At 39.7% G+C, this 17,468-nt stretch overlaps 1 protein-coding gene across 1 annotated transcript in view; it reads right to left on the bottom strand.

Annotated features, from left to right (window-relative positions):
* The window catches only part of SLCO5A1 (solute carrier organic anion transporter family member 5A1), a 124,543-nt gene that overhangs the window by 69,277 nt on the left and 37,798 nt on the right, over window positions 1–17,468 (bottom strand). The window contains 2 exon segments of the mRNA XM_089899050.1: window positions 5,583–5,800; window positions 10,660–10,792. Of these exon segments, the coding sequence (XP_089755176.1) occupies window positions 5,583–5,800; window positions 10,660–10,792 (351 nt within the window).

Here is a 17,468-nt window from a genome sequence, read left to right as displayed (position 1 = left end):
GAATTAAATATTTCTATGAGATTCTTCCTGGGCTTCAAATTTGACCCTCAGTTTCCTGGCCACCAAAGCAGAAAGTTGTATAATCACGAGCAGAAACATTCTAATTTCCTTGTGGAAAACAATGCTTTTCTTAACTATGTTCTAGAGCAGTGATTCTCACAGTGTTGTCCTTGGACCACCAGCATCAGTCTCACCTGGGAACTTGTTAAAATGCATACTCTCAGGCCACACCTCAGGCTTCCTGAATCAGACACTCTGGGCTGGGGTCCAGCACTCTGGGTTTTCAGAAGCCCCCGTGGTGCTTCCTAGGTAGGCTAAGTGTGAGCACTCTGTTCTCAAGATATAGGGTTTTATATAAAGGACACTGAGCAATGCTCTTATGGCAAATATGGGGAATTCAAGCAACAGCTTTCCATAGAGGCTGCAAACCTAAAGCTAAAGTGCAATTCAGCAAAAGAGCAAAGGCAAAACACAAGAGGCTAAGATGGCATGTCCCAGGCACGTGGCTTTTGGTGATCTCTCTTTGCTGAGTCAAGTATTGCCTCTAACATATTCCATGCGATACTGGTTTTTAAAACACCTAGCAAAGAACCACATGCAATGGTTCTTTGTTCTTAGGCAACTCAAATTCAGAATTTATTCCCCCTGCGCCTCTATTCCTCTCTCCATCATCTGAGGTTGAAACCCTGAAACCGACTTTGGCACCTCCCTCCCCATCATTCCCATAGCAGTTGCCACATTCTATAAACACAACCTCTTCCTTCCCGCCTCACCATTCAATAATTCATTCTTCAAATATTTACTGAGTATCTACTAGATGGTGGGAATTTATCAGGGAACATGACGGACAAAAATTCCTTGCCTTCATGGAGCTTACTTTCTCATTACTGAGACTATAAATAACATAAGTAAAATACATAGCATACTACATAGTGATGAGTGCTAAGGAGAAAAATAAAGGAGAGAGAGAGATAAGCTTTGGAGAGGAAGGTAGAAATTTTTAAATATGGTGGCCAAGCAAGGCCTCATTGAAAAGGGACCATTTGAGAAATACCCTGAAGGAAGCGAGAGGATGTGGGAGAGAGCGTTCACCACACGGGAATGGCAAGTGCAAAGGCCCTGAGGTGAGAGTGTGCTGGCAGATTTGAGGACCAGTGATGAGCCCAATGTGGTTGAAGTAGAATGAACAAATGGGATTGCAAGAAGGATATGGGGGCAGGCAGGTAACCAGGGGTTAGACTGGGAGACCACAGAAGCTTTAAGCAGAGGAGTGGCATTTCAACAGGATCCTTCTGGCTGGAGAGTTGAAAGCAACTGAAAGGGGACAAGGAGGAAATTCCCTGGCGGTCCAGTGGTTAGGGCTCTGCATTTCCACTGCAGGGGGCATGGGTTAGATCCTGGTCAGGGTAAGATCCCATCCTGGCGTGGCCAAAAAAAAACCAATTTAGCACGCTACTGTCCTTTCCATCTGTACTAAGCAAAACCATCATCACCTCTCTCGGGCTCTGTCGGTAGCTTTCTAGCTGGGCGCCCTCCTTCCATTCCACTCCCTCCCCCCCCAATCTACCTAACAGAGTGCTTGCCAAAGACTGCTCAAACCTCCCCACTGCCCATTTGGGCCAAACTCAGTTAAGGTTAGAACTCTCTATGCACAATATGGTCCCACCCTACCCTCCCAACCTTACGTCCCAGGCTTCCACCATGCACATCCAACACACCAACCACAATACACTCGCTCAGCATTTTCAAATACATCACCCCAGTCTGACCTTCTTGCCTTTGCTCTCTCTGACTGGAATACCCACACCATCCCACCTCCACCTACTGACATTCTCCCAGTCTTCCAAGGTCCATCACAAAGCCCACCTCCTCCGTGAAACCTTTCCTGATCCCTCAACTAGATGTTCCCTCGCCTGCCTCTGACTCTCACACCATCTTCCTTTTTGGCCATTAGCATATTTCCATCTGTACTTGTCCTGTCTCCCTCAATGGACTATAAGCTCTCTGAGGGCAAACCATGGCTCACTCATCTTCCGATCTGCCACAGCTTGGAGTAGAGCAGCTTCTACAGAGTGAATAGTCATTGAATTAAATGATGACATCACCCTCTAGTGATCAATACTCTATAACTTCCAATAGCCTCTTTAAATCAGTGCATCACCTCAGAGTAGCTATTTTACTTAGAATGATAAGTATATTCTACTTGAACACAGACAGAAGTCTAGCAGAGAAAGTCTGTTGTACTTTATGTTAATTCATAACGCCAAGAAATGAAGGTTAAAAGTGGACACAAAAATAAACATCTTCTTACGATTAACTGCTACCAAAAGCTTTCTATTTAGGAAAATGTCCAGGTAAAGTCAGAAGACTTTTAAAATGCTGGACCTCAAACCTCAGGAAAATTGATCCACTTAAATATTTTAGCTGTTTATTTTTATGGGTAAGATGCTGAAGCAATCAATGCTATTCTCTTTATGGGATGGTGATGCAGACACACTAAAAATTCTACTGCCTCCTTTGTGGTGTTTTAAAAGCCTTATTCCTGCATAATTTATAATAAGAATCTAGAAACACTGAGTCAGATTTTCCCAATGTCTATCATTAAAATGTGGAGGCAGAGGGTAGAAAGTGTAGTGTATTTCCTTCTTGAATTCTCTGCAATAAAACTTCTCAAGGAGCACCATTCTGTATGGCCTAAATCATTTTTGTTTTTAGGAACTAAAAAAATACTAACTTGGCCACCTTTCCACCTTCTCTTTGAAGAAGCTAATATTGATGTACAGATTTCAAATATAAAATAAAGACTAAAAGGAGCCTTACTCCAAAAAACAGGACAGGGAAAAAGAAGATCTGCGAATCAAACTCAGATTTAACTCAAAATGAAATCTTAGCAACCACTCTTTCATTCAAGACCTAAATAATGAATCTCAGCTTTGGAATACAAATTATGTCAGTGATGGAATGATTCCCAGAGATTTAACTGATCTTTTTGAAAATCAGATTAAATATTAGACTGCCATTTCCTATAGGTAAAGGTATTAGAAACCAAAATGCGCAAGATATATATGAATTAATTTTAAATATTGTATTTGAACATTATTCCAATGTCATCAATATCACTTGAATAATTTTTAGCAAAACATTTTCACTTTATATTCCCATCTGAACAGGATTCCTTTCTAACAAAAGAAAGTGTCTCTGGAAGTTCCAGGTCTAGATACAATTAGAGAATCCAGTGCAAGAAGAAGTAATAAAATAAACCAGCTCTGCGTCCTAATCAGGAAGGTTCACTGCCGAAGTAAGATCCGTCATCATAGTTAAGGCATAGAGTGAAAAAGCTGAGAATTTATCAGAAATACTGACAAGAAAACCAGAATGAAAATGGATTTTATAAACCAACTACCCATCACTGTCAAAAGACTCCTCTTATTCTTTCCTCGAAAAGAAAATATCCTGAACCATCAAATTGAACATAGAAAAGATGAAGAACAAACCTTAGCAGTACAAGAAGACATCCAACAAAACAGTACATAGGTTCAATTCTGAAAAATAATTTTCAAATCCCATGATGGCTTTTACCACTTTTGAAGCTGCCTGCCTAAGTGAGCTTTCCCCCAAAAGCAGGAGTTGAGTTAAGGATTCAAGGCCAAACTGTTTATTTGGGAGATTCAGGAAACACTGGATGGGAGTGTGGACGCGATGCACAGGAAGAAAGGGTGGCTTACAAAGGATGTAGAAACATACCTCAGGACTGTCTCACCCATGAGGGGATGGAGCTGGGATGCTGATCAGCCATTGGTTAAGATGGCTTTAGGGGTGGGAAGCCAGGGTGTTAATTCTTTGGCACTTGAAGTGTGCAGGAGTCAAGCACTTTCCCAGACTACAGAGAAGACCTTCAGGCAAAAGAAGACCCACAGGCCTTCAGGAGATCCTCCACCTTGACAACGGGAAGGTCCCACAGTACAGATGGGGCACTGAAATCATTGTCTACACTGGCTCCTCCAAGGACTTCATTCCCATCAACGGTTGTGTCCGCTGTTGGTATTTCATATCAGTCTTCGCTCTCCCTTTTCTCTACTATCCAACAGAGCATATATTCCACATTCGAGCCATCTACCTCTAAGCTATAAAATATACCATTTTAGCTTAGCCTTTATTTCCCCCCTTGAGTCTACTTCATATTCTCTGTAAAGTAAAACTCTTAGTCTATTCGTATGTTGTGAATTTTTTAACATCAATTTTGCTCTCAACTGGGTTGTTTAAAAAAAAACAAGTCACTCCCTTGGTAGTATTATGGTCCATCATGCATCCACGAAAAATGATGGACTGGTCCACAGGGTAAGAGCTACCATCCAGAGAATCTTTTATACCATCCAGAGAATCTTTTATGTTCTGAGAGCAGAAGAGGTAATTTTGGCAGTTCCAAAAGCACACATTGTCCCAAAATAATGAGGAGGGAGTGGGAAAGGCAAATCTAAAACTTAACTGGGAAGAAGCATTTCCAATGAAATGTCACTTCACTGCTTTGAACAAATACAGTCTTTAAAAATAGTCCAATCTAACCATTCTTAGGCTGCAGGGACAGTTCCATAATATATTAGTAACTTCCTTCTAAGCCTGAAAGGTTCCTCTTCGTCTTTACTGTGTACATAGTCAAAGTGAGATGATAATGTGCCTAGGTAAATTTACCCTAAAACAACCTTAACTGATGTAAGCACTTGATAAATATTATGCTTCATAAGTTAGAAAAATCAATTCAGAGAATTCACGAAATAGGCAGGAACTAATGGGAATGTAGTTATAGGTTTCTTGGAATAAAGGGATTTATTGCCATTCAACAGAGGTATTGAATATGGAACAAAAATGGCTTGGTTAAGATTAAGTTGTTTAGATTTGAGATTGCCTAATCTGGCTCTAATAAAGTCATTATTTTTAAGAGAGATAAGAATGAAAAAACAGACCAGTACACATCACTGAAACCCTCTGGACGTTTTTATGCTGGGTTTGGAGACCCATCCCCTGGTTGCCCTTCTCCATGGCCACTTTCAAGCTTTGACAGAGCCACTGTTGAACAAGATCCTTTCCTAGAGGTAAGTTTTATACTTATGTAAGGATCAGGACACACTATCAAACCCACGGTTCCCTGAGACAAACCATCCATTGTATAATGCAATAATTATTTTAAAAATCAGACATCTCTAATTACAGTATGAAGTCTTCACCTTTAGATTCTAAATCAGTGCTTCTCAAGCTATCTGTTACAAAGGACTATTTTTTAATTATTATTTCTAGTCTATTGTTACTGATACTTTTGAAAGATACATTAAAGATGAATAACTAGAAAATGAAAATTTTAAAACATACAAAATTTAAGCCCAATTTATTATTGTTATTAGATTCAACAGACACATAATTACTCTGTCAAAATTTTTTTTTAAGCTTCTCAGCATTTACTTTCAATTTCAGCCCATATTCTGTCACAGACCAGTAACTGCTGGTGGGCAGCACTGGCCGGGGACCAGACTTTGAGTAGCACTGATCTGAAGTGCCATGCACGTACTTATTCAAAAGATATACCTTACCTCTGGCATCCTTTCCAAATCCTATAGAAGAAACTTTTTTGTCCACTTCTTCACAATTGTTTGTTTTCTCCTTCATAACGTCATCGTCACCAGCAACATCAGCAGAGTATTTTTTCTTTCTCTTTTTCTTGTGTCGAGGAGGAAGCTTTTTTGGAAAAGTAAACATTGGGAATATCACAAGAAACATTGCAATGGCACAAAGGAGGAATCCACTCCACCTAAAAAATTGGGAAATGTGAATAGCATTTATGGCTTTGGCATTATGAGTGTGAACAAATTAGCAAAGTAAAAGTTTGTGGTGATAAATTTCTCCAGAGAAAACTTTTTACCTTCATCAGGTGTACAGCAGTAAGAAGTTAGACAACTTAAGAAAATATAGTACGGAATCCTCCCTTTCTGTGGTATAAATGAGAAATCTACCCAGTAATTATACTAGTATTATAATGACTATTAAAATCAGCAGCCTGACCAGAATTTCATTCAATTCAAGTATTTTTGAGCACATATATGTTAGTTCTGCTAATTAACATTGTTAGTCCTACTACAGTGTGCATCTTATAATAAATCAATAGCCCATAATTTTAAGAAAAGAATAATATAGAGTCTATAGCATGCTTTCTGGACCAATATGGACACTTTTTTCTTAGAAGAAAACCATTAATATCTGGTATAAAATGTATTTCAAATGGCTGATGGCATTCAAATATTTTTCTGCAAGCACTTAAGAATGTATCAACCCTCCTTAGCTGGCCTTCCCAAACTTAACCAAGTATGAGCAGAGCTGAAGACGTTTACACTCAATCTTTGCCTTCAAGAACTTACAATCTGCTTGTAAGCGAGCTAAAGATATAAGAAATGATTCCAAGCAATTCCAAGAAATGCAAGAATGTACACAATTGTTAGATCATGTGGTATAGAAGATGAATGTTATAAAAATTCAGAAGGGAAATCAATGTGTCAGACACAAAATTACTCTGTTAAAATTTTTTTTAAGTTTCTCAACATTTACTCTCAATTTCAGCCCATATTCTGTCACAGACCAGTAACTGCTGGTGGGCAGCAGTGGCCGGGGACCACACTTTGAGTAGCACTGATCTGGAACTTGAGAAGTGGAATTTGAGCTGTGTAGAATCGAGATTCTGTCTTTAGACTCATCTGAGGTTGCCATGCCGAGGGAACTAGGAAGTAAATACAGAGTAGATCTCTCATTCTAGTCCTGTATTAGAACATGTGTTAAGGCCTTGGGCTTTCTTGCCTGCATAATTCCCCAAGGGCAATTTTTCAGTCCCCTTTCAACCTTTTCTTAGCAAATAGAGGTCCCTGGTCCTGCCTAACAGGGTCACTAACTTTGCAACTAGGATTCCTCAACTCCAAACTCTGTCCTCAAAGTTTCCAAGTTCATAAACGCTCAGATTCTGGCCTCTGTATCAATACTTTCCCATCCATTGTGATCAGAACGCAAACAGCATTCTAAGAATTCATGTTGAATATAACGCAGTAAGAACACAGACCATCCAGTGTGCTATTTTCAAAGATACTTAACGTTATACCCAATTAAGATATTAAAGCAATCAGAAAAAGGTTTTATTTTTAGAAGACTGCTCAGGGCAGACTTCCAGCCATCTCAAGGATTCAGTATTTAATCACAAACCCAGTGCCTAACACAGGTTAGGTACTCAAAACATTTCCTAACTAAATAAATTGAATGAGATAGGTGTTTTAAAAACAGAGCCATCTGTCGACAGGGACATAGCTATGATAATATCTGGCCCTTTTTGTACTTGGCTGCATACAAGGACTTTACTAACCCAGCCCTGCCATTATCTTTCTTGAATTTCTTTCTGCAACCTCTGCATTCAAGTCCCCTGAACCCCTTAGTTTCCTGGACCTCTCATGCTCTCTCCAGAGGAGGGCAGGCAGCAGACTATAAGGGGCAATTCTTGAGTTGTGGCTTCAGACTGACCTGGGTTTTTATCCTGTCTTTCCCACTTACTAGCTCTAAGATCCTGGGGAAATTAGTTTGCTTTTCTGAACAGACTTTCTCATCTGAAAGGGAAGTAATAATAACTTTGGGGGGGGGATCATCAAAATTAATAAGACAATGTATAAGACCTAATAAAATGCCTGCCCCCAAAGCAACAATAAATTCATGGTAGCTAGTTTTGTTTTTTACGTAGATCTGCACTCAGGGCTCCCACCTCCACCCAGAGCCATTGACTTAAAATTATATGCAAACATTAAAGATACACTCAGAGTACCCCAAAGGGAGAAAATAACAGAAGAAGGGAAAGAATTACAGTGAGTAGACAAAAAGATAAAAAAAATGTTTAGGGACATTTCTAAGCAGAGCAAATCGGTCTCCAGTAACATCGAAGTTAACACATGATATAATGGTGGTGCTAAAGAGGACGTTGAGAAAAGCTAAGTAAGGCAAGGAAGTGTGCATTATATGTTGGAAAAAGATGCACCAGCAAGAGCTAAAATTGAAAAGCCAGGGCTCCTGACTCCCTTTCATGAACCATTACTCAGAGACTATTCATGAAGGGAGGACAGTTAAGTACATTGACTAAAACCTCCACCCTGGACTCAATTTCTTGTCCAGCTCCCACTGACTCTGAGACTTTGGGCAAGGTGTTCAAGTCGCTGACCATCAATATGCTCATCTGCAAAATGGGCACACTCTTAGTGACTACATGTGGTTGTTATAAGGCTTCAATGAAAATGTTGGTAAAGCTCTTAGAATAATGCTTGATACATAGCACCCAATCAATATTAGCATTATTCACTCATTCCTTCCTTCGCTCTTCCAGCATATATTTCCCAAAAAACCTATCATTGCCACTAGGCACCATAGAAACTAACATTGTATCAAATAACTGTCTTTGTTCAAGGTAGAAGTCTGTTACAAACAGAGCTACTCAATAAAATTCATTTTCAAAGAGACTCCCTAGTATACATTTCTATACTGACAACTTTTATCATTTGTAGAATACTGAGCCATTAAAAGGAATAAAACTACTTGAACATTGATTAAATTCAAAGGACTGAATAATAGGTAACACACATTATGTAGGAAGAACTGCTTAGAGCGCCACATACATAGACTCATTTATTCCTCACAACAACACTATCAAGTAGGTACTGCAACTATTTCCATTTTATGGATTTAAAAAACCCCCCGAGGCCCAGGGAAGTTAAGTAACTTCCCCAAGGTCACACAGTTACTAGGTGGCAGACTGGGATTTAAAACCAGGGGAGTGTGGCTTCAGGGTCTGCACTCAATTGTTCTACTTTGCTACCAACTGGGTTGATGTCTACTAGAAAACTTTTAGAAAACAGCATAAAGCACTTGTAACCTTAAAGCTCCTGCTTCCTTGCCTTCTCCTTGCCCCTGAGCTGTCCTCCTTGCCTTCTCCTTCCAGACGTTCCCTTATTGCCATGCTCTTCTCATGGAAATCTATACAGAACACAGATTGTACATGGGATGTTCATAGATATATTTTAATAATCTAGTTTTCTGAGAACTTTTTACAAAATCTTTACTCTGAATTATTTCAGAACTGCAAAGCAAACAGTAGAGGCCAAAAATTTTCACTATTGATCAAGAACTTAAAATTCCTGTGTCATTCCCCTACTGCTGACAAGGGAACGCTCCCTTTTGCATGATTTGAAAATTCTACCAGGCTAGGCTCATCTAGATCTTAGCACTTCCACCTTCAAAGAGTATTTACTTATAAAAATAACAAGTGTTCTATCATTTAATTAATATTGATTAACTGCTTAGAAAATAGTGTTAAACATTATTCTCACACAGCTCAAGTTATGAGGTTATTAAATTATAATGAAACACAGAGAGAACACAAGTAGTCTAAGAAACTCTTTAGAAAGTAATTACTTGACACTAGTTTCTAATTAATGAAATTCTCTGTTCTAAAATGAAAATTTCTTATCAATGTATGCCTATTACCAATCCATGTTTAATGAATTTGAGATGCCGATACTTTGAGCGAGTGTTTGCAATCATGAAGAAATAACTCCTTATGTTCAAGATGAGAATTGGGAAGAATTCAAATGCAGCCCTTGGAGATAGGGATAAGTAACCTACCATCCAAAGTTGGAGTTCTCATTCTAAATCCTAAACTTACTTATTTAGCAAGACAATTAAAGGCTAGCAAGTGAGAGAGTGGCTACATCTCCAGCACACCCAGGGGAAGGAACTATTACCGAGTGAAAAGATTCACTAAGAGTGGGACAGTGGAAACGCAGGGCTAGAGTCCTGGGCAGTGGAGAAGGACAAAGCAGAAACACAAATATAATAAGGAAGCGGCAGAAAATATTTTTTTAAAGGCACAGAAAAGAAAATGAAAGCTACGATTAAAGTACACAGGAAAGTTCCGACGTAGCCGCATCCCCCTTTTCCTTCACTCTGCTATGAAGAAACCAGCCATCCCAAACCTAAAGAATGTGGATTAAACTGATGTTCCCAACTCCTCTCTGTTAGTTTCCTGTTGCTGTGATAACAAATCACCACAGGCGGCATGGCTTAAGACAACACAAATGTATCATCTTAGAGTTCTGGAGGTCAGAAGTAAAAAATGGGTTGGCAGGACTGCATTCCTTCTGGAGGCTCTGGGGGGCAAAGCTTCTGCAATCCACCTGCATTCCTTAGCTCATGGTCTCTTCCTCCGTCTTTGAGGCACATCACTCCAACCTCTGCTCCAATCATCAAATCTCCCTCTCTTACTCTGACCCTCCTGCCTCTCTCTTTCCCTTATAAGGACCCTTGTAATTACACTGGACCCACTCGGATCATCCAGGATAATCTCCCCATCCCAAGAGCCTAAACTTATTCACATCAGCAAAATCCCTTCTGCCATGTGAAGGTAACACATTCATAGGTTCTGGGAATTAGGACAAGGATATCTTTGGGGATTATTATCCTGCCTGCCAACCCCTCCTAGGTGACATTTAGCTATTTTTCATCTTCCCGTTGGGGAAATTCTTATTTTAACTACAAGGGGACTATTACTCTATAACAATACCAAGTGAAATGAAAGATTTAATAAACGATTCTTACCAGTTTCCAATGAAACGAGGGTCATCCTGATTAAGGTGAATGGGACTTCTGGGATCAACGTAAAAACCAATAAGAAGTCCACCTAATAAATATCCCACTGCAGGACCAAGTGCTCCCATGACATACATGATGGCTGAGAAGACAGAAGGGGAAATGTGAAATATAACATTGTGTCATTTGTTTCAGTAGTTGTCTAATTTCAGTCATACCATGCATATGTCACAGTTAAATCCAGTTAACAACTTCCAAAAACAGAGAACTTTAGAGATCCTGTCTATGTTGACATTTGGGTTTCAAACCATGTCCTTTATTTAACTGTTCCCTGTTGTCCTCTTAGAACATCAGAACTTCTTTGGTTACTTCTGAATGTACAGACCTGGGCTAGTTATTAAGGCAGTCACTGGATAACCAAGAGAGGCTAACAGGCAGTCTCAAGATAAGAAAAGAGAAAGAAGTAGATGTCCCTCATCCCAGCTAGAAGATTCTAACGGGCTGAGGGAACTCGAGGCCAGTTTTGCCATGAAGCTGGATTCAGCACCCTCAAAGCACTAATATTTTCAAATCACCACTTGAGAATCAAAGAAGACCTCACAATGTGTTTGGTTTATTGTTAAATGAGGAATATTACTTAAAGGTTAATAAATCTCCTTAAATGGCATGAGTGAGACAGTCCAAATGGAAAGCACTAACGCACAGCTGAATTTGAAAAAATTTTAAAGCACATGTCCAAAGGGAGAGGGCTGTTTACTGTCAGTAGATCAGAAAGGTTGTCATTCTGTCCAAAAAAATGTGGCCATCAAAATGGGCTTATAGGAAAAATGACAACAACAGATGCACTGTCATTTGTTTATATTGCTTTCACTGTTGTGATTGAAATTTATTAAATAAATTTTAATTTAATTAATTAAATTATTAATTGTTATTTATTTTTCAAATAAATAACATATCGCCAATTTGTAAATTTTGAGGTAGAATAGGAAATTCCTTGAAAGTCATAGAAAAATCTAGTTGCACTCCAAACACATGTTTCCCCCTGTTGAAACTCAGTTATTTGGGCACAAATCAATAAACACTTTTAAGATACCCCTGTGTGAAAGGCATGATAAACTCGGGTGATACATGCTTCTCATTTCTGTTGCTTTCGTGCATTTTAAGCAAAGAATAAATAAGTGATTTGTCATATCCTTTAAATAGTACCTATTTACCAGAAAGCAAATTTGGACTAGTCAGAATCCCTTCGGCTGACTTTATCAGCTGCACCTAAACAAACACTGAATAACCTTATACTTCCTGTGACTTCTAACTACAGACAGTAACTTAACACCTGCTCGCACTTTCCTCACCATTTCAAAAGAGAAAAGCACAGTGTTTCTTTATCTTACAGAACCATATGATTGTAACAAGACATTAGGTTCTTCGACTTCTCCATCTGTGTTTGGAAATGAAGAACCGAGGCATAGCAGCAAGTAATTGGCATTCTTTTGGACGCATGCTTTTAATAAAAGAAAATTTGAATTTTGATAAATATCTTGTTAACCTCTCTGTTTACAGCCTAAAACAGAACTCAAGAATAGAAAGTATTTTTTCAGTTTCAGGTATTCCTGTAAGCACGTGAAGATAAAATATATGTTTACACCTCCAGGCAAACCAGCGCCACTTACAACCCAAAACTGTAATGAGGCCAGAATGTGACACAAGTCATCTCCCCAAAACTGTTCTTCTGGCGTGAAAGAGACTGTCTTACAAACACAGACGGAGGAAAAGGTATTTCCGCCATACTCTTTATGCCTGGGGCACTTGCATGCAGCAGCTTGAAGTGCCAAGAAGCCGTGTGCAGGATGTGTGCTGGCAGGACCACTCAATCAGCCGGTGAATGGAAAACCAATGATATAACGTGCACCAAGAAACCTTAACTGCTTTATGAACTATAGATCAAGCTTTTTAAAATTCACCTATAGAATCAGAAAAATTCATTTTTATTATATAGCAAACAATGTTAGGTCCAATGGAATCACTCTCCTTAACAGAAATACATATATGTACATCTACATATGTACATCTATATAACTATACTACAGGTTATACTATATAATACAGTACAATAACTATGCTGAATACGTAAATATATGTTTATATATTTATAAATATATATCATACATATATGTATATATAACTTACTACTATAGTCCCATTTAGTAAATAAATCACTCTAGCCACTGAGTTAACATTTGTTAATTCATTAACTAATGGCACTTATTCAGAGTTTTTTAGAGGAGCAAATTGTTAAAGCAAACCACTAACTCCTTCAGTCAAAAATTCCCAATCAGGACTTGAGGACACGGGGAGGGGGAAGGGTAAGCTGGGACGAAGTGAGAGAGTGGCATGGACATATATACACTACCAAACGTAAAACGGATGGCTAGTGGGAAGCAGTCGCATAGCACAGGGAGATCAGCTCGGTGCTTTGTGACCACCTAGAGGGGTGGGATAGGGTGGCCATTCACTTTATAACAAAGTGAATCAGCTGTACATATGCATATATCCCCATATCTTCTTTTGAGATTAAATATGCCCTGCTCTTTACTTATACTTATCTCTTCGAAGTAGCTCTTCAACTGGACAGCAGGAACTATATCATATTTAATATTAGGTAGTAGTTAAAACACAGACTCCAACCTCCTGGGTTCAAATCCCTGCTTCAATTCTTCCTCATTATGTGATGTTAGCAAGTTGCTCAACCTCTCTGAGCCTCAGTTGCCTCATCTCTAAAATTGAGATGGTAAAAGTACTTCCCCGTAGGGTTGTTACAGGCATTAAATGGGTTCATTCTTGTAAAGCGTGTGGACTGTTGGCACGTGGTGAGGGCTACAGAAGACTAAGCTGGTTTTGTTGTTATTATTATTTCATACTATCTGATGCACACAGTTTAGTGTTTGGGCATGGGAGGCATTCAGTAAATATTTATAGGTTGGTTACACATCTGTGTTAACCATGTCTTTCATTTTCTTTATGCTTATGCTTTGACATCTGAGGATTTGCAAAGCCTGGAGGGACAGCCCCTCCCAAGGTTTAGCCAACCCCTAGAGATGGTGAGCAACTCAAAGTGAGAGTTCACTTTTCAAATGCAAACCAACCAAGATGGAGCCCACACCTCAAACACCTCTTTTGTTTAGCTCCACACTCCAGGCCACCATCCACCTGCCCTATTCATCCCAGAGCCGGTACCAGACAACTAGGGACAGACAGCACCTACACCCCAGGGCCCTCTGAGGTTATTCAGAAGAGCCAATCCTACACCTGATTACCCTGCCTCACTCATTCCTTCCTGGGGAAACTACAATAAAGGCTCTCGCTCACAGTTCCTCCCTCTCTACCTCCAACTGATCCTGTCACTGTGTGCCCCCCTTCTTGGCAACTGCGAGAAGCAAACTATCTTTTCAATGGTAATCATCTCCTAATCTACTGGCCTCACGAAACCTCAAATTTCCCCTTAATACACTGTATTTTAGAACAGTATCATGGCCAGAGAATGACTATGTCCCGTAATCCCTACCCTGTGCCTCTGGCTTCTCCTTTGTCTGGACCTGCTTCCCCCCTTTCTCACCAAGACATACAGTTTCCCCATTACTTGCTCATTAGTAACAGACTTAGATACAGAACCATCTGAAGTCGTCCCACTCTTCCTCTCTTCTCTTGCCGTCACTCCACTTCTCATCTACCAGCTCTGTCTTCACTTGACCCCTAGCCTGTCTCCTGTAGTTTAGATATTATTTCTCTCCTGACTATGCCTTGGTTTCCTCTTGCCCAGTTGTATGTTGATGTCTTCCAGTAGCATCCCCTGTGGCTTGATTTGTCCCCAGAGTCTCTGCTTTCTATGTGCTGGCTGCATGGTCACTCCCTATTCCTTTTCTCCAGAACACGGTATTTATTGCTTGACCTATAGCTCTATGGTCCTCATGTGCTACACTCCCCATCCTTCAAAGCCCGGCTCCTTCATGAGGCCCCCTCTGACCTCTGGAGGCCACAAGAATGTCTCTCCTTGAATGTCACATCAAGTATTATCTGCACTGCCTACTGGAACAGGTGTGTTTTACTGCTGCACATCACCTCTTTATCTTTCCAAGTAGCTTGGACGCTCCTTGAGGGAGACAGCATGAACTACACATTTCTAAATCTCCTCGAAGACCTCAAACACAAAAATACTCACACAGGAAGCACTGATGTCAGTACAGTACAGGGAACATGACCCTGGAGTCAAACTGTCTCAGGTTAGACTCCCACTCCCCTGCTTCTGTGCAAGGTATAAATAACAACAAGTTATTTACCCTCTCTTTTCTCAAAAAATGGACATTAAGTACGAATATGCACATAAAGTGCATAGCATATAACAAACACTGAAGAAATATTAAGTTGTGTTTTTGTGTGCTGAAAGATTACCTATTCATTCTCTAATAAATATTATTAAATATTAATTTTGTATAGATCAAACATACATTATTTAACAGAAGGCATCCTTAACAGGTTTATAGGACCTTAAAAAATGACCTCTTCTAGAATCACTATTTTTGATAATGGGCCGGGCAGATGAAAGTGGGGAGAGAGAATATCTAGACCTTTCTTTCCTCACAGAAGTGCAGCAAAGAGCATCTTTCTGAAGCTAAGCATATGCCTGTATCCGTTCTTCTTCAATAACCTTTAGGGGTTTTTTTAATGATACAAAATATAACATGGATTCCCTGAATCCATGAGACAACTTTCAAGAGCACAAAAAATAATTATTTTTAAAAAATCATCCACAATTCCTACCATCCAGATAATAACGGTAATAAATATGTTGTACTATTCATATACTGTATCAACTTTTTAAGTTACTGGAATTATACAGTACTTGTTGTTTAACTGTTTTTAATATGTTTAATATTATAGTACTTGTCTATAATATGTTTTTCACATAATATCTTGGACATTTCCTGTGTCGATACATATTTTTCTAGAACATTTGTCAAGACTAAATGGTGCGTCACCATGTGGCTATGATACGTCAATACTTCACTTAATAATCCTTTCCTGATGCCAGCTTTAAGCTGTCACAAACGTCTGACTGAGGTTATTCCTCTGAAGATTGTATGACTAATTTGGAGCTTTGTTACTGCGTGTGTTGCACAGAACCAGACCTTCATGGCCCGAGGATTATAACTCCTGCCCCAAACCAAGCTGAGTCACGTACTTTTGTAGAGTTAAGAAGCCACACTTGGGGACTTCCCTGGTGGAGCAGTGGTTAAGAATCCGCCTGCCAATGCAGGGGACACGGGTTCGAGCCCTGGTCCGGGAAGATCCCACATGCCGCAGAGCAGCTAAGCCTATGCGCCACAACTACTGAGCCTGTGCTCTAGAGCCCGTGCTCTGCAACAAGAGAAGCCACCGCAATGAGAAGCCCGTGCACCGCAACCAAGAGTAGCCCCTGCTCGCCACAGCTAGAAAAAGCCTGACTGCAGCAACGAAGACCCAACGCAGCCAAAAAATAAAATAAAATATTTCTTAAAAAAAAAAAAAAAAAGAAGCCACACTTGATGGGAAAGGGCCCCCTTCAATGGGGGGAACTAGCGCTTCACCTTGGCCTTGGACATCACAGCAGGCTCGTCAGAGACCACTCTTGGGGAAGACTGACCCAGCTACAACTTAAGGACTGTCCCCTCGCCTGCTTCCAGCCCATGTTTCCTTCACTTATCTTTTCACAAGCTTTGTTACCTTCAGACCCTTCTTTTTAATCTCCTTCTTAAATTACTCTTTACCCTATTCCGTGACCACTTATGCTTTCTACGTTAAAGCCCATTAACTTCTATTTTTAATCCCATTTACCTTCACATTTTTAATGTTTCTACTGTAGACTTAACCTTTATATAATCTTCAAAATTTTTTATTGAAATTGTCAACCTATTGAATCAAAAAGTTGAAATGGATAATATTTTTTAACATCTTTATTGGAGTATAATTGCTTTACAAGGGTGTGTTAGTTTCTGCTTTATAACAAAGTGAATCAGCTATACATATACATATATCCCCATATACCCTCCCTCTTGCGTCTCCCTCGCACCCTCCCTATCCCACCCCTCTAGGTGGTCACAAAGCACCGAGCTGATCTCCCTGTGCTATGCGGCTGCTTCCCACTAGCTATCTATTTTACATTTGGTAGTGTATATATGTCCATGCCACTCTCTCACTTCGTCCCAGCTTACCATTCCCCCTCCCCGTGTCCTCAAGTCCATTCTCTACATCTGTGTATTTATTCCTGTCCTGCCCCTAGGTTCTTCAGAACCATTTTTGTTTTGTTTGTTTTGCATTTTATCTTTTTAAAAACACCTTTCATCTGGGTTTTATTTTTTAATTAACTTTCAAGTTTTTCTTTTAAATCATTGATTACCTTCTAGTTCTCATACCTTAAGTAAGTTTACTTACTTTTTTAGCCTTATTTTTATTAGGCTAATTTTTTTATTTTTAAAAATTTGTTTGATTTCAAACCTTAAATCTTGTTAAACTCCTGAATTTGAACTTGTGTTTTTGTATTTGGCGGTTTCTCTTTCTTTTCTTTATCCTTCTGACAAGATCTTCTTTGAACAGTCTTTGTTTATTAGCTTAGTCTTCTCTTACGTTTTGCTTATTTTGTGATCAGTTTTAGCAGTAGCTTGTTAGAAGCTGGGCTGGGCCTCGTATCACATCTGGACCCATCTCCCCACTGTCTCTGTGGTCCAGTCCCCGCTGCCCTGCATGGCTCCCCCCGCCAGTTAGGGATGGCAGCCTGAGCGACTCAG

This window comes from Delphinapterus leucas, chromosome 17 (assembly GCF_059928025.1).
Source record: "Delphinapterus leucas isolate spDelLeu-1000000601 "Yukka" chromosome 17, BTC_Dleu_Yukka2, whole genome shotgun sequence".
Taxonomy (NCBI): domain Eukaryota; kingdom Metazoa; phylum Chordata; class Mammalia; order Artiodactyla; family Monodontidae; genus Delphinapterus; species Delphinapterus leucas.
The sequence above is the reverse complement of the archived record's forward strand: the minus strand, read 5'-3'. Positions and strand labels throughout refer to the sequence as shown.